This window comes from Marmota marmota, unplaced genomic scaffold (genome assembly GCF_001458135.2).
Source record: "Marmota marmota marmota unplaced genomic scaffold, marMar, whole genome shotgun sequence".
Classification (NCBI taxonomy): domain Eukaryota; kingdom Metazoa; phylum Chordata; class Mammalia; order Rodentia; family Sciuridae; genus Marmota; species Marmota marmota.
The window spans coordinates 5,384,753-5,407,533 of NW_026000137.1; the positions used below are offsets into that span (position 1 = coordinate 5,384,753).

The 22,781-nt window shown below is 32.0% G+C and overlaps 1 protein-coding gene across 2 annotated transcripts in view; it reads right to left on the bottom strand.

Annotated features, from left to right (window-relative positions):
- The window catches only part of Rundc3b (RUN domain containing 3B), a 129,634-nt gene that overhangs the window by 57,245 nt on the left and 49,608 nt on the right, over nucleotides 1-22,781 (bottom strand). For both annotated transcript variants that reach the window (XM_048785453.1, XM_048785452.1), the window contains exons 5-7: nucleotides 12,146-12,235; nucleotides 9,855-9,935; nucleotides 2,079-2,250 (exon numbers count right to left, since the gene is read on the bottom strand). In XM_048785453.1, the coding sequence (XP_048641410.1) occupies nucleotides 2,079-2,250; nucleotides 9,855-9,935; nucleotides 12,146-12,235 (343 nt within the window). The remainder of the gene's footprint in view (nucleotides 1-2,078; nucleotides 2,251-9,854; nucleotides 9,936-12,145; nucleotides 12,236-22,781) is intronic.

Consider the following 22,781-nt stretch of genomic DNA (forward strand, 5'->3'; position numbering starts at 1 on the left):
ATCATCAAATCTCTGAAGGCTCTTGCTTCCATAATCCTCTTGTTTTTTTTTTTTTAAAGTATTTTGGAGGGGAGAGTGAAATCTTTATTATTTATTTATTCAGTTTTATGTGGTGCTGAGAACTGAACCCAGTGCCTCACATGTGTGAGACAAGTGCTCTAGTCCTTCTTGCTTTTTCTGATATTTTTAGCCTTTTAATTTTGCTTTTCTATCATACTTCTAGTGGTAGGCTGCAGCCAGCTCCTATGGGCTCCACAAGCTGATTGTTAAATTTTCAAAAGCTTTCTAAGTCTGCTGTTAAACACTGCTATTATTTAATTTTTTTTTGTAGTTGTAGATGTACAGAATGCCTTTATTTATTCTATTTATTTATTTTTTATGTGGTGCTGAGGATTGAACCCAGTGCCTCACACATGCTAGGCAGGTGCTCTGCCACTGAGCTGCAGCCCCAGTCCAGCACTGCTATTATTAAAGATAAAACTATATAAACTTACAACTAAGTGAATTATATAAAAAAAAACTCCTCAAAACTCACCATTTCTTAATTATTTTACTGTTAATTTATGTTGTTATAGTCATTTCTGTCTACTTCATCTTTCTGACAGAAATACGACATAATCATGTTCTACTGCACATTTCTTCCCAATTCACATTCAGTAATGTCATACTGGTGGCTCTAAGTTGGCCATGGTAGGAGTTTTTGCCCCAGAAATTGGCAAATCCTACAAATTAGTACTCCTCTCTCCATCTGCTCTGTAAGAGCCAGTTATGAAACATATTCCAGGACACAACTGCCATCCTATAATAGTTCTTATTGTTGCTATTTCATGTAGTCCATGTTTATTTACTCTGGCCTTCTAGGTCCAGTTTCTGTTTTGAATGAGATGGTGGGCCTTATCTGTTGCTTCCCTGTGGGTATTAAAGCACAAGTATCTAAATTTAAAGGATTGTAGGCTTATCTCTATCTCTGGGGCTTGCAGGGGTATTAACTAATGTACTTATTCCTCCTGTTTTCACATCCTTGCATGTTTCTGGTCCCTAGTAAGTTCCTTTTCTTTGAGAGAGAGCTCTACATAAAACTTTAAAAAACAAAACTGTATTCTAAGCTAAGCACAGAGAGACACAACTGTAATATCAGCTACTCAGAAGGCTGAGGCAGAAGGATCACAAGTTTAAGGCGAACGTGAGCAACCTAACAAGCCTCTGTCTCAGAATACAAAATAAAAAGGGCTGGGGATGCGGCTTGATGGTAGAATGCCAGGAGGCTCAAATTTGTATAATAACCGTCATTTTCAGATTTTTACAGAAGAAAAGCTCTCAGATGATCTTAGTCTGTTTTCTTGCTGCCACCAGAAGTTTACTGTAATAGGGTATAAAGTTTTCTTCATATAAATTATGCAAACTTTCATAGCTATTATAATCGTGATATTTTTGCTTATATTTTCTAAGCAGTTGCTGTTTAGATATAGGAAATCTATTTATATTTGTAAATTTATTTTATGACCATTTTCCTGGATATATTTCTAAATTGTTGTAATATTTCTATTTTAATTCCACTGTGTTTTCTCTACATATGTCACGTAAGAGAATAATGAACATTTGAAAGAAGGGGCAGGGAAAATAAATACTATGGTAAAAAAGTAAAGGTCACAAACTCAAAATAATGTAGTTCATTTTTCTTTCTGTTATATGTTCCACTTTCCCTAATATAGTGTTTGGAAGACAAGATTTGCTAATATACCTAATTAAGAAAAAAGACAGACATACATATGCTTCACAAACCAGTAATGTTTTACAAAATGAATTATAGGGACTATAATATCAAGTTTATAAATTAAATTGCTTACAAAAGAATAAAATGACTTATTTTATGTTAAAACATAAAGATTAGAGAAAGTTTTTAACAAACAAAAGCCTCTCCTACAACTCTGCCTGATTTTTAATTAAGGGGATAATTCAGAAACAGAAGGGAAGTAGCAATGGCACATAATTTATTAAATTAAAAGGGCTTCTGGTAGTGACAGTCCAAAGGCAATAAGTGGAGCCAAACTGAGTGACTTTTGACAACTGATAAGTACCTTCTGTTCCAGGGTTAGCTGATACTTATGTCTCACTCTCTTACACTTGTTGAACCAGCTGTTCTCATCCATGATGAAAGGAGGCCCCACCTTCTCTGGAGTGCTGCTTCCTGAGCTACCACTGCTGCCCAGAGTCCTGAGTTCTTCCTCATCGCTGCTGATACTGTCAGAACTGGGACGAGCAGAGGTTAAATTAAAAAAAAGAAAGAAAGTAAAAAATACGTTCTAATTTGATTAATATCTCTATATTTTTAAGCTACTAGTGAGCAAATCCAAAATATTTGACAGTAAATATATAATAATAATAAAAATAATAAGTACTTTAGTTTCCTTAAAAAAATGGCAAACTAGCATGGCCTGTTGACTCCCTTTCACAAAACCAAATGTAGAGATACTATAATTCAAGTGAGACCTAAAGAGTAAGGAATTAATGTTAAAACCTGTGAGAATGCTCAGAAGAGAAAGAATTTCCAGAGAAGAGAACCAGAAATTGTAGATGTGCTAGTAGGAGCTTTCTGGCTATGTTCTTTTCCTTGGCTCAGGTGGATCATTGATTGTCTAATCTCCACTACAAGACAGAAAACAAGCACTACCAGCTAGTGGCAATGGGGTACATACAGGGTAGTGTTCAAGGTCAGCTCCCTTTTGGCAAGGAGAAGGTAAGTTCAGAAAAAAACAGTCATTCTCAACTATTTTCTATTGGGAAGAGAGAGAGCCAGAGGTAGAGCAGACAGAATATACGTCATAATCCAAATTTAAAATTCTGTAGGACATCAGTATGACAGAGGAACAGAAAATAAAGTGAAAAAATGAGAAAGCAAGTGAAGAGAAATGTGTGTTTATGACTGCCCAATTTAGGCTTTGAAAGAATAACAATGATGCCTACACTTTGTGAAATTTTAAACAGATGAATAAAAGACTGGAAGTCTGCATAGCAATAACATACATCAAGAAAGAAATAGAGCTGAGCATTGTGGCACCTGTAATCCCAGCAACTGGTAAGGCTGAAGCAGGAGGCTCACAAGTTTGAGGTCAGCCTTAGCAATTTAGCAAGACCCTGTCTCAAAATTTAAAAAATAATAAAAATGAACTGGGTATGTAACTCTGTGGTAAAGTGCCCCTGATTCAATTTCTGGTAGAAAGAAAAAAAGAAAGATTGCTCAAGCAGTGCAAATTCCTCATTTATTTGGATGAATGGTATAGATATTAACCTTAGGTGTTTAAAAAAAATTTTAAATGTTTTAAAATTTAAATCTTCATGTTAAAATTAATGGCGGAACAGTAAAAGAGAAATAGAGAATAAACTAATAGAGGAATAAAACAGGGGGAGGGGAAAATCAATCCAAATAAAGGCAAGAAAGATGAGAGGAAGATTGGAAAAAGAAATACAGAAAACTGAGAAGAGAGAGTAGTATAAATATAAAGCAACATATGCAATAGAAGATATAAGGACAGATATATCAGTAAATATCCTGAGCACCTCACTTAAAAGGCAAAGCCTAGGGGCTGGGCTTATGGCTCAGTGGTAGAGTGCTTCCCTAGCATGCATAAGGTCCTAGGTTCGATCCTCAGCACCACATAAAAATAAATAAGTAAAATAAAGGTATTGTGCCAAACTACAACTAAAAAAAAATGTATTTTTAAAAAAGGCAAAGCCTATTGGAGTAGATTTTAAAAATCCCAAATAGTATCATTTTTTGTTTGTTTGTTTGTTTGTTTTGTGGTGCTGGGGATCGAACCTCTTATGCATATAAGGCAAGCACTCTACCAACTGAGCTATATCCCCAGCCCCCAAATTGTATTGTTTTTAAAAAACAATTAAAAACTTAAAGACCCAGAAAGGTTGAAAGCACTGTATTTCATAAACTCCTGGTGTTCATTTTTCCACATATTAACATAGCTTAAATCAGGGTACAGCCTGAATCTGATGATATTTAACTATTACTGTCAAGCCATTTGTTTATGTATTAATGTCTGAATTGAGATGCATTTATATTGGAAGGCATGTTAGTCTATATGAAAAAAAGAGTAAGTCTGTAAAAAAGATGAGAATATATAATACTAACTGAAAGAAAATTGATGGAACTCTTTAATATCAAACAAAATAGACTTTAAGAAATAAAAACATCATTACACATGTATAGTTATATTGATAAAAAGGTCATTATATCAAGAAAATTTAAGAATTATAAACTTGTGTGTATCTAATAAGTTTGCTCAAAAAACAGAAAGCAAAAATTAAAACTACCACAAGAAAAACTGACCAATTGAATATCAGAGTGATAAAATTTAGTATATCATATTTTAATTTAAAAGATTAAGCATATATGAGAAAGGACATAGAATATTAGATCATAACTATTAACAAGCATATCTGAATATAAGACCTCATCACCGGAAAACTGATTGATGAATTCTGGACTCAACAAATTTCAAGGAACTATTATTATGCAGACTACATTCATTAATAAAAGCAACAAAAAGCCCTGGAAATCATACTTCAAACAAATCTTGGTAAAAACACACACATACATATATGTATGAAGGTGTTGTACATACATATGTCTATATAAGCATATATACATATATATTTTTGAAATATATATGAAGTAGTATTTTTAAACTGACCTAAAATAAAAACAATTTATCAAGCTTATGAAATATAGCTAAAGGAGGACTTCAAAGAAAATTTACAGTCTATGTACTTAAAAGGAAATTTTTAATTACTGAAAAAGAAAAGATCTTTACGAATTCAGAAAGAATATAGATAAGAATGGAAATTAATGAACTAGAAGGTGATGATACAACAGAGGTAAAAAATATTCTTTAAGAAACATGAATAAAACTGACAACCCTTTAACAAAAATGATTTTTTTAAAAAGAGAAAACAAAAATAAAAATTATGAGCCTTAAAAGTAACAAAACTACTAGTTAGTGCAGGAGATTTAAGATATTAAAAAGAGATTTCTTTGAACATCATGGTATAAAATTTTGAAAATGTTAATGAAATAATTTACCAAAATTGAATCAGTAAGAAATAGAAAATTGGAATGATCATATGACTACGAATGAAATCAAATCAGTAATTTAAAAAGAATACTTTTCTCAAAGAAAACATGTGTAAATGGTTTTACTGACTGAGCTTCATCGAATATTCAAAAGATGTTGTGTAATTCCAATCAAATTCCTATAGATAACAAAGAAAAAATACTCCTTCAATCTTTCATAGTATCACCAAAATACATTTTTCCCTACATATTTACTTTTTTATTGAACTTGTTAATGTTATAGAGTTCTTGCACTGCCAAACTATGCCAAGTGATCCAAGAGAAATGGTATGATGGACAGTCTTATCCACCCATCATACAGTATATATTAAAACTTGCTACATATGTATTTTGACAATTTCACAATCTTTAAAAAATTAAGAGTTGGAATTTAAATATGCTGCAGGCCTTTAGATTTCCAATACAGTATGCCACTAAATAAAACCTCCTCATATTCATCTTAGTTTCCTTTCTCAATAACATAACTCCCAACAAAATTTTGGGGGATTAAATGTATACTTTTCCAGGATAATACATGGTTACCTGTTAACATTTCTGGTTTCCAAATGAAGTCCTCAGCTTAACCAAGATTCTCTTATTTCTTATTTAATCATCTAACCTCCTGCTGGCTGACTCAGCTTTTCACCCAAATACATCAGAAGCAGGCATCCAACCTGCCACCTCAAAGAATGCTGATATCATTGCCCAGAAGTGGCTGGCAAATCCTGTCAGGAGATCATGTAGCCCTCCTAGGAGTTTAGTTTCTACACTGACTCATCAAGACTGAACTCCTATAGGAAAATGCTCCCTCACCAGGACAGTTTTACTTACCCATTTGCTTAACTCTGGCAGTTGCAGGCTGCATTTTGTAAAGGTATTTATTATAGAGAAACCCAGACCCTGCATCAAGAGGTTACATACCGCTAAGAAATATTTCTACTGAACCCAAGATACAAAACTAGGAAACTGCCAGACTACCTCATTAGGTGGAAAGAAACTTTTCAGTAATCCTAGGTGCTTCCTTTAGTCCTTTTAAGGACTCAGTATTACTACTAGGGACCATAAATAAAAACAGAGACATATTTGTAATAAAAGAAAAGGGAAAAGAGAAATAGCCACAGGTAAATGTGGGGTTAAAAAGTCTTGTTTTTAAAATGGGGAATGTAACAACATGCTTATTTGCTGCTGTGATACTATGATATATATATTTTTTGGCTTTTGTCCTGGCTCATAACTTCCACAGCTCTTGTTGTTTCCAAAATGATGAGAACAATAAAGTTAAATTACCTGGCTTTTTGTCCTTGGCTCCTGAAGCAGTTCTGGAATAGCTTCAGAGTCATAAAGGTGAAAGACAATCTTTTGCTATAATGTCAAGGTACTTTAGGCCTCAGAAAAAAATCTTTTTCTCTTTGATCTTTTTCTGCCCTTCTTTCACCTGTGGTAGAAACTAGAATTTCTCTTCCTCAAGGTGGGTCACAGAAACTAAAACTATGCCCTAACTCTGTCCCGTGCCTTTGTCTTAGAGCTTGCCATAAAGTATTTCTCTGACCTGCCTTGTCAGATAATGTCCCCATTTCAGAAAAGGTCTTGCTTCATGTTTCATACCTGGGAGGAACAAATGCTGCAAAGAGAGGCCAAGGAGACTGTGAAGATAGGCCTCACTGGGTTCTCCACTCTGTCAGCATCAGATCATACTCTTTATTCAATTCCATGTCTACATAGTTGGCCATACTTCAAAAATGCCTAAGCAATGATGTCTCCACAAAACTCCACAAGGACAGGGTTTGGAGAGCTTCTGGATGGCAGAGCACACGAAGGCTTACAAGAAGGTAAACGAGAACTTGCCCGAGTGCTCTGGAAGGGTGGTACACCCCACCTCCATGGGGACAGGACAGCTCTCCCAGACCTTGCCTTATGTATGTCTTCATCTGGCTACTTATCCATATCATTTAGAATATCCATTATAATAAGCCAGTAAATTTAAGAAAGTGTTTCCCTGAGTTCTATTAGGCACTCCAGCAAATTTACGGGGCATGAACACAGACAGGATCATGTCTTTCCACTATGTCTTCAGAGTGTAATACGTGGAAAACATAGGAAAGAGGGGTATTTAATGGAAGGGAACAATTGCTGGTATGAGCTCTCTAGAGGGCAATTTTACAGTGTATTTCAAAAGCTTTAATAATAATATTCTCTCTCTCTCTCTCTCTCTCTCTCTCTCTCTTCCAGAAATCCCCCTTCTATCATTTGAATTTAAAGAAATAATCATTGCCTGGGGGTGCACACTGCAATCCCTGCTACTTGGGAGGCTGAGGCAGGATCATTACAAGTTCAATGCCAGCATGGGATACTTAGTGAGACCTTGTCTCAAAATAAATGAAAAAGGGTTGGGGGTGCAGCTCAGTAACACAGTGCTTTCCTAGCATATGTAAGGTCCTGAGAAGGAAGGAGGGGAATGAAGGGGAAGGGAAGAAGGGGAAATAGAGGGAAGGAGGGAAGAAAGAGAGGGAGGGAAGAAAAAAGGAAGAGAGGGAAAGAGGGCGGAAAGGAGGAAAAAGAAAGAATCATAGATCTATGTAAGAAGGTATACTTGTAAGGATGTTAACTATAATACTGCATATAAAAACAAATAACTGAATATACCCTAAAAGTCCCAAAATAACTGGGCAAACATCCTATATAGACAATGAAATTCTGTTCATTTTAAAAAACAATGTTGTAGAAAGAGAGCTAATGACAAGTAAAACTGTTTACTGTTTAAAGGGAAAAAAATCAGTACACATATATTATATTTAAATTTTTTATTAAGAAAAAAAAGTGTATCTATGCATAGAAGAGGCTGGAAAACTATCTCACAAAACATTAACAATGCTTCTAGAAGCTATTTCTTTCTTTCTTTCTTTTTTTTTTTTTTTTGGTACTAGGGATTGAATCCAGGCTTTATCCACTGATCCACATCCCCAGCCTTTTTAAAAATATTTTTTATTTAGAGACAGGGTCTTGCTGAATTGCTTATGGCCTCACTAAGTTGCTGAGGCTGGCTTTGAACTTATGATCCTCCTGCCTCAGTCTCCTGAGTCACTGGTATTACAGGCATGCACCATCATGCCCAGCTAGAAGCTATTTCTTGAAGGTAGATAACGGGTGACTTGTTTTCTTTTACCTTTCTGTATTTTCTAATTTTTCTTCAATGAATACATATAACTTTCTAGATAAATTAATTTGGGGTGGAAAGTGAGAATCCGATGATTTTTTAAATTTTTTTAAAATTAGGAACCTAATTGGGTTTGTTTGTTTTTCTTTCTTTTTCTTCTATTTTTTGATTCTAATTATACATAACAGATTTCATTTTGATAACTGTATAAGCATAAAATATATATTATTCTAGTTAGGTTTTTTTCCAAAAAAAAATATGTCTAGGGCAGGAATTTAATTCAGTAGTAGAGTACTTGCATATGTAAGGCCCTGGGTTCAATCCCAGCATAGCAAACAAAACAAAACAAAACAAAACCACCCATATGATATGTTTTAAGTTCTATGTGTTCCTGTTTTATTATTTTTAAATCAGGAAAGTAATGCCTACCTCACTGACTTTAAGGAGTAAATTAATTAACAGAAGTAAAGCTCTTAAAAATGCCTTATATATAATAAACATCCAGTAATAATTACTACTATTATTTTTAACTACTAGACATCTTCACAAAATGTACATAATCTAACATATCCCAAAATACTGTAACTGTATGTCTGTTCAAAACATCTTCTTGCTTCTGCACTTAATGTACTAGAAGTATCCTGTTTCCCAAAGGATCCACTTACTCGATGAAGATAATTGTCATAATGCACTATTTCTCTTTCTCCCTCCCCATCCAAAATATTGTCAAACACCTAGCTCTGAAATATTAAGTGTTATCTCTCACTAGGTGGTGGTTATCTTGGCTTTTTATGGAAGTATCAAAAATTCACTTATTTTTAATATGTGTCCCTGGCTTCTAGGAAAATGCCTTTCATACATTCTTGAATGTATGTATGTATGCACCCATGTTACATATATACGTTTTATGCACACATATACACACAGAGTAGCTTACAATTTCGCCTTGATTATAACATTTTAGAAGTATATAAAGAATACCATGCTAGCCAGGAGATCAATTTTTCTAGTAGAACTTGGAAATGTGTATATATTTCATCTGATTAATTTCAATGCTATTGTATTTGTGGGAAATCTAGAATGCCTACACAATAATCATAGGAGGATAAATTGGCACAACTTTTTTATAAGCATATTTTTTAAGAGTCAAAATTTTCATTGAATTTTCTTAAAATAAATTTTCTGTTGAAAATTTACAACAGAAACAAAAGGCAAATTGATTTGTACAATGATATTCATTATTCTCTATAAAGGAGGTAAAATAGAAAAGTATCTAAATAGTGAATTACAAATTTGAAACTTCACTGGACTACTGCAGAGCAATTTCAGTTATTACTATTACATGGTGATTAAAGCAAAATCAATAAATGCTTTTATATGTAAAAACTATGAGAATTGCAATTATATAAAAATGTGTATTTACATAAATACTAAAAATACAACTGAATTTTATACTCTAGTAATTTCTGATATTGAAACAAATGTTTTATATAAAGTAGTTTAAAACAGATGACTACTGCACAAAACATACAATTATAAAATAAGATGTCAACAACATTTCAAAATGGTAAGTACCTTTGTGTAAACTTCAAATATGGTGTATAGTCTATTACAGCAGGGAAGTTGCCATCTAATCCTTGTCCTTTCAGGCAGAAGCTAAGACGATAAACAATAAATATTTCATATTAATACATAAATATTAAATCAAAGTTAAGTATTACAAATAAGAGACATTTCTTTTATCAAACTTATTATAAATACCTAAAAAAATACTCTACCTTCAATACAATGACAAAGCATTGTACAAGTTAATACCTGTTATATAATTTATCAAGTAGCAACAGTAAAGTTCTTAAACTCTCTGTATTTGACAATATCTTTGTCTTCAGGCTTTCAACATGTCACTAGAGAATTTTCAAATGAGGATTTGCTTTTCACATTCAGATATAAACTCTCCGGTGACAATGTATATTCCTTAAAAAGATCTGATTAGTTAGAAAACAAAGAGTTTCTGAAACTATCCAAATGGTGAAAAAGCTTAGATCTTAGACCTACAAAGGATGCTGAAAGTCCTCCATTCAATTCTTTTGAAATCATAAACAAGAAAAAGATTAGGTGACTTACTGAAAGTTATACTGAGGAGTCTCATAGAGGCAATAAAGGAAATTCTGATCTTTCAGTTACCCAACTGAGTAATTTTTACTTTTATATGATGCACATATAAAAATATAACACAAAAGGTGTTTGGTTTTATTATTACTATTATTAGAAGAAAAAAGTGCATCTTCGAGAAAGATAAATAGGAATGTGTAGATGTAAGTTGATCTGCAAAGGGAAAAAAAATCATCTATAAACTCCCATCTTCCAAAGATTTAAGCCAGGCCAACAACCTGTCATATAAAAAGTTAACATTCTTAAAAGGCCCAAAAAGATAATCTTCCTGCTCCACCATCATATTCTTTCTAAGAAAGTGAACTAATTAACTGAATACTTGTTTATTACAAGTACAAATAGAGAAAAACTGGACTTCTTTTATGTCAAATATTTGGAAAAGAGTGATTTACTAGAAAAAGAAAATGGCAGAATTATTTTTTAATTCAAGACTTAAAAGACATTTCAGTCTCTAATTGACAAACACTTTAATGTGTCTAGTATAAGTTGAATACTTGAGAATTAGAATACAGTGCTTTTTAAAGTTTTCTACAATCTAGACTTTATCTAATTCAGACACTGTCTCCCCCATAACTAAGTGAAAAACCTCCAATGTATAACTACCTTCAAGTATGCTTAATGTCTGCAAAGCAAATCTTAACATCTGCTGGATGATTTGTTTGCAAATTTGCCTAGTATTCCTTTGAGAAATTCCAAGCATGATTTGTAACCTCATTATAAAAACAGTGGGAATGAATTTAGTGATATAGTATCTATGAAAGCGCTGAGAGTGCTTGAAAGAATGTGCCATGTTAATCCTGAACATGTGTAAATGGGATGTACATGGCTTTGATCAAATATAAAAGTGTATGAAGGAAAAACCAAGTCATTTCAGTCTTATTTTGTTAATACTCTTGAATTTTCAAATGATATGTATATTTCAATAAAAATATAATGCTTCCTTCATTTGTGTCTTTGAGTTTTCTTGAAGACAAACTTTGATTTAAAATATACATAAAATCTGGGCTTGATTAAAAAAATATAAAAAGATGCTTCCAAGCATCTAGAAAGCACAATGACCATTTTTAGTATTTCGTCTTAATCTGAAACAATTTTATTTGTTGATAATAAAAGAAAAAATTAACAATATTATTTGGTATTCTAAATATATAACACAAGAAATGTAAGATACCCAAGATATCCTGCCAGAATCTTTCTTCCTTTGAGACTACGTTTAATGTATTTATTTTCATTTTAAAAGAGTAGCTGAAAAATACTAAGATTTGAGCTCTCCCCTCAGTGCTAGTAGGGGACTGACTTAGGGGGTATAGTCTATAAACTTTCATTTGTCCAAGTTAGAAGGCAAGTCTGTCAGCTCTTAAAATTTGAGAATGTCTCTTTTCTAAGAGCAAACTCATTTGGAAAACTAATGGATTTGAAAGGGAACAACATGAACCAAATATCAACTGTGTGTTTTACTTAGAAAATTGAAAGAAAAAATTGTAAGTAGAAACTCTCATGAGGTAATTTAAAAACTGAATTCAGGGGCTGGGATGTGGCTCAAGTGGTAGCGCGCTTGCCTGGCATGCACGCGGCCCGGGTTCGATCCTCAGCACCACATACAAAGATGTTGTGTCCGCCGATAACTAAAAAATAAATATTAAAATTCTTTAAAAAAAAAAAAAACTGAATTCAGTTAGTTAAATATTAAGTACCTGAAATCAATAGCATTGAGTCCAAGCAGCATGCCAGCAAGCATATTTGCTTCTTCACCCAAGACAATTGCTCCGTCTTCATAAAATCTCCTAAAAAATGAAGTGAGTCATAATTAATATTAAAATATTTAATATTTAATATTTAATAAATATTATATTTAATATATTAATTATATTAAATATTATATTTAATAGTTAATACATATTAAAATTAATATTAAATATTAATATTTAATATTTAATAAATATTAAAAGTTGGTTAAAGGCTGATCTAGAGAATCAGAGTCCAAAATAAAGAGCACATTTTTAAAATTCACATATATAAATACAAATAATTTATACTTATATATATGTATGTGTTTATATATGTGTGTGTATACACACACACACACACACACACACACACATGCATACTTCCATACTTGAAGCTACAGACAAAAAACAAAACAAAACCAAAAATCACCTGTCACCATAATAAAAAGCATTCTACCCAAGTGTTTAAACTGTTAAAAACAGTTCACAAAAGTGAGGCTGGGGATGAGGCTTAGAGGCAGAGCACTTCCTAGCATATATAAGGCTGTGGGTTCTATCTTCTGCAACACACACACACACACAGACACACACACAAATCCCTAAAATGACTCTTTCAGTGGGTCTAGAGTTCCCAGAACTTTTCCCTAATACTGAAGCAATATTAATGTAAAGTGAAATGTTGATAAATCCAGGGTCATTTATACTGTATTGACACTAGTTCTGTTATTAAAACAAAACTAATTTTGTTTTTCTGTAATCCTAAGGGTTACTGACTAAATGAAGAACTTGGAAGGTGTGCTCATTATGAATTTATGTTAACCTTAATACTGTGATACTAACAGAACAGATGGGCTACCAAGGTGGCTACATATAAAAAAGAAACTACCCAACATTCCTTAATAAAAATATAAATATGTATCTGTCATTACTAATTCCTATAAAGCCTTCTGTTTTTATTAACAGTTGTTTTTAAAATTATTTGAAAAATACTATAATAGGACCCAAGTTATTTTTCCACAAAAGAATGTAAGATCACCAAATTTTCTTCTTTTGAAGAAAAGCACTATATAAAAATTAGTTTATGTTCAGTAACCCGGGATTGTTACACTGTTTTATGTATTTATATTGAATATAGACAGTGAATATACCAGTGTATTAATTAAAATAAAAACATTTTAGTAAATGAAATGTTTTGCTCTTTTCACTATTCATGGGTTCTTAAAGGCTGCAAAAAGATTCTAATATGCTCATAATCCCACCATTAATTTTGAATAGTTGTTCACAGTTTGCTAATTACTGTTATAAACATATCATTTGATACCTGAAAAAAAATCCCACAAAGTAAATGACAAGCAATCATCATTAGCTTCCAATATACCACCAAGGGAAGCATGAGGTTAAAACAATTTGCACAAGCTCATATTAATGAACTGCTTGAGGAAACAATCCAATTCTTCCAGACTATTACTTATAAAGTCAAAATACTTAAAGAAAATTTAACCTATGTTATGGTTCATATGGAATTTTACATGAATTAAAAGTATGAACAGGAAAATAAGAGACAACTATTTACTCTCTGACACATGGAAGGCTGCAAACAAATATGTCAGAGAACAGTCTTGGAGTAAATGCTTTCTGTTTCCTTGGACATATTGGGAGTTGCTTTTACTGATTTACACAAAAAAATAAAACTTCTTGTATAACAAAGATCAGTAAAATAAATGGAAAAGTTTCTAGACATTCAGTTGAAAGGTTCTACAAAAAGATAAAAGATATTTAGACAAATACATGTATCTTAGATTTTTTTTTTTTTTTGGTCCTCACCCCAATGGCTAATTTACCTGTTGGCAGAATATAGTACAGATCCCTGGAAGGACTATGCTTCCAAAAGTTCTAGGACACCCTTTCTACGGGATGTATTCTTTAGAAAAGAATTCTTTTTTTTTTTTTTAATATTTATTTATTAGTTTTCGGCAGACACAACATCTTTGTTGGTATGTGGTGCTGAGGATCGAACCCGGGCCGCATGCATGCCAGGCGAGCGCGCTACCGCTTGAGCCACATCCCCAGCCCTCTTTTTTTTTTTTAAACTGGGAATTACCCACCACTCTTGCCTTTCTTATATAAGAAAAGACCTATTTTTTTTATTCCCCATCTTGAACCCACCATAGTTTAAAATTACATTCTAAGAGTCAGTAAAAACTATTCTTGTTTGTTTCCTAATGTCAACATTTCATTAAGAATCACTGAAGAATACTAAAAACAAAACAATCAAAAAACTGGTTTCATAGATTTTTTTTAAAGTCTAAAGTTCTGTTATATTTGTATATACATAATACTGTTTTAATGAGCCTTTTGGGAGGGATCTTTAGTTTTCCTCATTAGTAAAATGTGTTAATTTTTAAGTTGATGATTTTTTAACAATAAATGAAATACTTCATGTATGTGAAATTAATAGTTCTACTCAAATGAAAATTAACTCAAGCATAACACTCCACAGGCCTGACTTAATAGAATAGCAAAAGAGGAGAGAGGAGGTGAGGAAATATGGAAGAGGAAGGGTCAATTAAAGAGGACTGTCTGTTATATCTGAACTTTCTCATTTACTAATATGGGCTAAGACAAAAGAATTTTTCAGAAAATATACTTCCAATGTGAAATAACATACTTAAAAAGTAATTCCGTATTTAAAAGAATACGGAATTGAACTAATGTGAAAAGATAACATTTCTATCATTTCATTGAAGACTTAAGTCATTCATGCGTATTAAAGAGGCAGAAACTATTTGGAAACATTAATTTTTTACTCTCAATAAAACTAACAATAATTTTTTATTGAAAATCACTTTTAAAGACTTCAAAAGATTTTAAAATTTCAACCTTCTCACTTTATCTCATAGAAAGACTGGAATGCTAATAAGGTTTGTTTATATAAATAAAGTTATGTGGTACATAAACCAAGAGTAAACCTTGAAATGACTAATCCAATAAGGTATAAACTAAAAAAATCCTTTCTTTTTTTAAAAAATATTTTTTGTTCTAAAGAAAATATTTTTATGAGAAGCTAACCAAAACAGTATACTGAATTCCAAGAACATATTATAAATATTGAAAGTACCCAAGTAAAAAATATGTAAAACTTTCATTTAAATACTTATATATTGTTAGATGATATTAAATATAATTCTGTATTTTAGAAGCTATTATTTCTTAAATTATAAGTAACTATTTGGTAGTGCAATCTGAAAGAAATATCTTCCATTTTTAATAGTTATAAAATTTCCATTTATTTTTTTCCATTGATTATAAAAGTATTATTAATAACTAGGAAAGTACTTAAAGTCCTTATGAAATAATGTTTTTTTCTTATCACATATAAATTAACGCTAATTGAAATATATTCCTACAATGCTGACTCATGCAATAAGATTATTTTAAGGCCTCTTGGCCTTAGAAATTATATTAACAAATATCCTTTGGGATGGAATTCAAGGTGAACAGTCAATATAGATTATGTTAATACCACACAATATCATGCCTCACATTTTCCTTTTTGAGAGTCAGAAGTTATTCTATACTCTGAAAATACAATATTAAATATGAGAGAACTTATATATATGTCACAGAAACTTCATTATCAACCTTCTTGTTCTCTTCTCCAATTTAATCTATATATAAGGAAATGTAAGAAAATTTCACTTATGACTTGCAAAACAGATGTTATATTGCATTCAAACTGAATCGGAATGAAAAACTACCCAAAATCTGAATATACAAAGGTCTTGCTAAGAATATGAGATACATTAATTATTTTATCAACAAATATATAATAAATTCCTACTATGTGATAAAATCTATGCTAGGTGTCATAGTTATAATGATGAACAAGCTAAACACAGTCTCTCTATGGAGCTTACAGTCTAGTAAATAGGCCACAAACAAAAGAAAATGATAATTACACATGATGACAACTAGTATAAAGTAAATAAATTGTTTTTCAAGGGAGGGATAAAACAAGATTCTTATTTGAAGAGACATTAAGAAAGGTATTCTTCAAATATTCAACTTGAAACCTTGGCTCATATAAGTCTGTTCACATAGGGTTTTGCAAGCCACATAACACTGATAATAATAGTGAATATTTATTGGTGGTTAAGGATAGCTATTACTGTTTTAAAGGAATTATCTCCTTTAACTTTGCCACTACGTAGTTTTTTTTTTTTTTTCAGAAAGATTAGGCAACTTGTCCAAGATTCCACAGTTAGAAAAAAGTGAAATCAGGATTTAATTCCAGAAAACATGACTGCAGAGCCTGCTGGCTAAGGTAATGGGGGAATCACTTCAGTGATTTAAGTGAGAATTGACAAGATTACTTTTACCTTTAAGACTGGCTGGAAGCTGCATGCAATTGAAAGGAAGCAAACTGGAAGCTTAGTTGGGAAGCCAGCAGGTTCAAGTGTGGGCAAGAGATAAAGGAGTCTGGATTACTTTAACAGGTAAAGGTAAATAGATTAAAAAAAGATTTTAGAGATAGATCAATAAGACTTTCTAATGGACTGATGATAGGAATTAATCAGTATGAATTTTAGATCATGGCTTGTTCAACCATGTATGAAGGCAGTTAAGTCATTTAATAAGAAGGGGTGAATAGTATTGCAGGAGAAAAAAAATCAAGATAATCTTAGTTATCTACCTAGAGATTTTAAATGTGGTATCATGATATGGATAATGTTTAAAGTCAGGGGGATGGATGAAATTCCAGAGAGAATAGAGAAAAAAAAATTAATTAAGAAAAGCACACAGTGCAAGACTGAGGCCAGAGAATACTGATATTTATCATTTGTAAAGAGAAAAGGACTGGAAACGAGATTGAGAGAGCAATTACAGCAGTGTGAGGAGAAGCCAAGGGATGTTATATAATTTGAAGGCAAAAGGTTTTTTTCAAGATAGAGGAAACAGTCAACTGATACTAAGAGTAGCTGGAAGATGCCATGCAATACATACAAAGAATTGTGCATTAAATAGTGTAGCTTATTGTTATTGATAGTCTTAAAAAAAGATCCTTGGTGGAATAGTGAGGGACAGAAGTCAGACAAGATGTACTCTAAAGAAATGCTGATGGTGTTTATAAGCACTTTTGAGAAGTTTAGTGATAGAGCAGAATAGGAAGGGAGCAATAGTGGAGGGAATGTGGGTTCAGTGGAGAATATTTTATTTTTCAGGTAGGAGATACCAGTGTATGTTCCACATGGGTGAGAATGATCCAACAATAGCAAAGAGATTGTGGATGAAAACAGGGAAAGGTGACAACTAAAGGAAGAGGTGAATAAAGAGAGGATCCAGAAGAAAGTGGTCTGCCATAGAAGAGACCTTCATCACAATGAACAGAAACAAAAACAAACTGGTTAAGGTGTATGGTGGACAGCAATAAGGGCACTTATTTATGATAGGCTTGGTTTTCTAACTGAAGTATAAAGCAAGGGAATTGGTTGAGAATGAGGGTATAGGGGAGCTATCTCAGGTTTGCTAAGAAAGGATGTGGTATATAATATGGTCATTTTGGGGGAGTGGTAAAGCAGGACTACTAGAGAAACCAAGTAGGATTTCTGGGTACTCTTTAATGCACATTGATGTCTATGACATTGAATCTTAAGATCATTGTGAATTTTTATCATATAAAACATCACAAAATTATTAAAATAATTTTAATAATTCAAAAATTAATCTAAGCATACAAATCACAAAATTATTTTACTGTCTCATATTTTATTTGATTTAATGTTTTATAATTAACCTCTTAGTATAAATTTTACCCATTTAGTGAATGATTACTTTGTACAAGGAACTGGTCAAGTACATTATCTAATTAAATGAATTATCAAATCTAATCATTAGAACTCCATGAAATGGGTATTAAAATTATTGTCATTTTACAGACAAAACCTGAAGCTTGGAGAAGGCAACTAATTTACTAGTTAACTCATGGAGATAGCAGAGAACTGATCTAGGATTCAAATCCAGGTCTATCTGAATTAAAGGCAGATAATCTTAAACCACTATATATACTCTTGTATCACAAAAAACTTGCCATTGTTCAGTCCTATGTATAAATGATAATAGACCTCTCAGGAAAAAATTTATGACTGGTTTAACTAATAACTTAAATGCTTGATAAATATGCATCTAAGAAAGCATGAATAGTTTTATGAATTAATCTCTTTTGAATAATAAATGCATCCCAAACTTGTTCATTTTCTTGAGCTGATTTTAAAACAATTTGACAAAGCATAGAGGACCTCTATAATACCATGAAAATTTATCCATTTGTGGGACTAGTAAAAGGGATTGTTATAGTTTGGATATGAGGTATCTCCCCAAAGTTTTTGTTAATGCAGGAATATTCAGAAGTTAAATAATTAGATTATGAGAGCTGTAGCCTAATCCTAGTTTGAATGGACTGACTGGGTGGTAACCTAGGTAGGTAGGGCCTGGCTGGAGGAGGTGAATCACTGTTTGTTGCTTTGGAAGGGTAGTCTTCCTATGGCCCTTTCCTCTCTCGCTCGCTCTCTCTAGGTTACCTGACCCTGCCATGAATTGAGTAGCTTTCCTCCATGAGGTCCTTCCCACATGATATGCTACCTCATCTCGGGCCCAGAGTAATAGATTCCTTATCTATGAACTGAGACCTCTGAAACTAAACCCCAAATAAACTTCCCCTCCTCTTAAGTTGTTCTTGTTGGAATTCTGGTCACAGTGACACAAAAGTTAACTGAAGCAGGGATATTATCAAACTTTTGACAGGAATAATGAAAATAATAGTATCATTTTGAAATATGTGTCAAGCACTGAAAAACACTCATATCATTTAACATTGTGATTCTATTCTTGAGACCTACATCAAAGCAATGACTCTGTAGAGGAAAAAAAAAACCTTCATGCAGATTATTTCATACTCACTGAAGCATTATTAATCATAGTGAGGAACCATATAATCAAACAAGCAACTAGAGGATAAAGTATATTAAGGGACATTAAATGTCATATTGTATAGCTATTAAATATTTATAGAAGTGATATAGTAAAAATGAACATGTAATACAATGTGAAACAGAATTAAAAAGCAGAAATGTATAACAGAAGAAACAGCACAATGAAGTCATTATTTTAAGAATATTTTCAACAAAAGGCTGAAAGAAAATATGTCACCTTTAATAATAGCTAATTTTAAGTACAGTCTAAGAATGATTATTTCTCTCCTTATGTTTTGGAAGGTCTGTGAATTTTCTCTATAAGGAGGATATTCTATATTTCATTTTTAAATGAAATTAACAGAATCAAATATAAACAGAAATCTTCATGTTAAATACAAATTAGATGAGACATTAAGTGGGAATTCATTACTTCATACGCCCAAAACTCTTCTTGCAAAACCTGTTCTTATAAAACTCAACAAAACTGACAGGAAATACCTGTCATTTTCCATTTGTCCTATTATCTGTCTATCACTGTGAATACTTACTCCCCAAGTAAAAGGAATTAGACTTAAAAGCTCCAGCCTCTAAGGTTTTCTTTCATCCATCCAAAATCAAATAAGCATTACACATGATCTAGACAAATAATTTTGAGAATAATTCCATGTTCTCATTTCTACATGATATCTAAAAAAAGTTAACTCATAGACTCATAGAGTAGAATGGGTTGAGAAAAAGAGAGGATTGGTGAGATGTCAGCCAATGGAAGTAAGTTTAAGAAATCTTTTATACAACATAGTGGATATAGTTATTAAATATTCTTAAAAATTTCTAGGAGATGCTTTAGGCAAATTCACCACAAAAAAGTATGTGAGCCTTTCCACATGTGTGTGTATATATACATATACATATATACATATGTATATACATGTATTTCAAAAAGTATATGCTGTATACAAAAAGTACATACAATATTATCTGCCCACTTAAATATGCAAATACAATGTTAAACACTAAAACATGGGCTGGGGATGTGGCTCAAGCGGTAGCGCGCTCGCCTGGCATGCGTGCGGCCCGGGTTCGATCCTCAGCACCACATACCAACAAAGATGTTGTGTCTGCCGAAAACTAAAAAATAAATATTAAAAAAAAATAAATAAATAAACACTAAAACACAAGAATATATCATTTCATGAAGAATTCTTTCAAAATTAAAAAAAACTACTAAAGTCTGTTTGTGGTCAGATTTTAAACCAGCCCTAATCCTCATTTGTACTTCCTCAAGAAAACTGTTATATAAAGACCACCACTAAGGGAAACTATAGAAAACATATACTATATGTATACTATAGAAAACAAATACTGTTTTCCATTATTTGGTTACTGGTTTTACTTTAAAAGACAGCCTGAATAGAAACATCATTTATTATAGGAGAATGATTTCCTTAGGAAACAAAGTGAAGACTGGTCCATAGGAAAGGACTGATGACAGAGTTAATGTTAAGCTAATAAATTTAATCAGATATTAAAAGGAAAAAAGGTCTTGTAGTGTTGTAGTAATAAGTTAATGAAAATACCAGATTCTAAGCAGCGATTTGAAAAGGGCAGTTACAATACATTTTACTGTTAGGTTACAGATCTGTATGGAAGGGCAGGAAGATTTTTCTTTATTATAGAAAAACACCAATGCATTCTGAAGTTTTTGTTTCCTTGTTACCAGGTATATGTGAATTATTATTGCTCAGATGCAAATTTAAAAACAAGTTTTGAAATATTTTTATTAAAAGAGCTTTCAGATATTTAATAAGATTTTAATAGACTTTTATTGACAAAACAAAAAGACTGTAACTGAGAATTAATCAGAATTTTAAAAACTGAATTATTCTAAAGACAAACTTACATTTGAGATTTTATATTTTCTCATGGAATAGTGCAACTCATTTTCTTCCTTTCATTACAAAAACCTGTATTTTTTCATATCCCATATATGATTCAATAAACTTCAAATTTTTGTACACATCTGTTAAAAAGCTCAGTACACATACCATATAACTGATCCAAAGTACAATTCAATGATTTTTGGCATATGCACAGAATTGTGCAGCTGTCACATCAATCAATTATAACATATTTTCATTACCCCAAAATGAAACCATGTCCACATTATTAATCACACTATATTTCTCTCCAACCAATTCCTCCAGCATTATAAGTAATGCTGCTATGAACATATGTATAAATATTTTTTGTAAGCATGTTTTAAATTCTCTTGGAGATATGTAGATATACATACAGGGACATATACATACACCTAGGAGTCATATTCCAGGTCCCATGGTAGCTCAAAATTTAACCTTCATAAGAACTGCCAGATCATTTTTCAAAGTGGCTACACCCTTTTACTTTCCCACTGGCAATGTATGAGGGATCCAATTTTTATATATTCTTATCAACATTTGTTATCACTTGATACTGAATATAGAAATCTCAGTTGATATGCAATAATATCACATTGTGGTTTGGGTTTTTATTTCCTTGATGGCTAATGATGTTGGGCTTCATTTTGGTATTTATTAGCCATCTGTATACCTTCACAGGAAAAATGTTTATTTATTCTTTGCCCATTTTTAAATAGGTTGTCTTTTTACTAATGACTTGAAAAAGTCCTATATATACATTCTACATACAGGTTCCGTATCATATTTTAAAAATCTTCTTCCACTCTGTAGGTCACCCACCTATTTATTTTCTTGATGGTTTTCTTTGAAGCATAAAGTGTTAAATTTTGATTCTGTCTAATTTATGTACTTATTTTCCTTTGTTCTCTATATTTTTGTATCATATTTAGGAAACTATTGCCTAATCCAAAGATTCGAATCTATGTTTGTTTTTTTTTCTAGGAATTTTACATTTAATTGTTAACCTTTGGGATTTTTTGTATAGGCTATAAGGTAGCAGTTTAAAAGTAACCCTGAGTAATGTTTAGTTTTTCATGTTAATAGGGTTGCCTCGCTTTATTCATGGGAGATATGTTCTGAAGCCCTTGTATTCCTTAAACTGCAGATAATATCAATCTTTATACAGATAGCCTCCAAGTCAGTGGTTTTACTTCTGATTTTTTGACTTAAGGATGTTGAGAAGCAATTTGTCTTCAATAGAAACTATACTTAAATTTTTGAATGACGATCTTTTCCTAGGCTAGCTCTTTGCAGTGCTGGCCCGTGGCAGTGAGCTGGAGCTCCCAGTAAGCGGTACAATCACATGGTTAACATATATAAAACAGATTTTGTGTCAAATGATTCTGTAAGTGTTCTGACAATGTTAAGGTGTGCTAGGCTAAGCTATAAAGATATTTCGTAGAATAAATGTATCAAATGCACTTTTGGACTTAGAACATTTTCAATTTATCACAAATTATTGGAACAAAATCCCATTGTAAGTTAAGAAGCAACTATATATATATAGTCTTATATCCGATATGAACATATCTACAGTAAAGTTTAATTAGTAAATTAGGCACAGTTAAGAGATTAAAAACAATAGTAGGACAAGTATTAACAATAGACTTTAACAAAAAAAATTTTTTTAAATTTGTGAATTGTTTACTTCCAGAATTTTCCACTCAATATTTT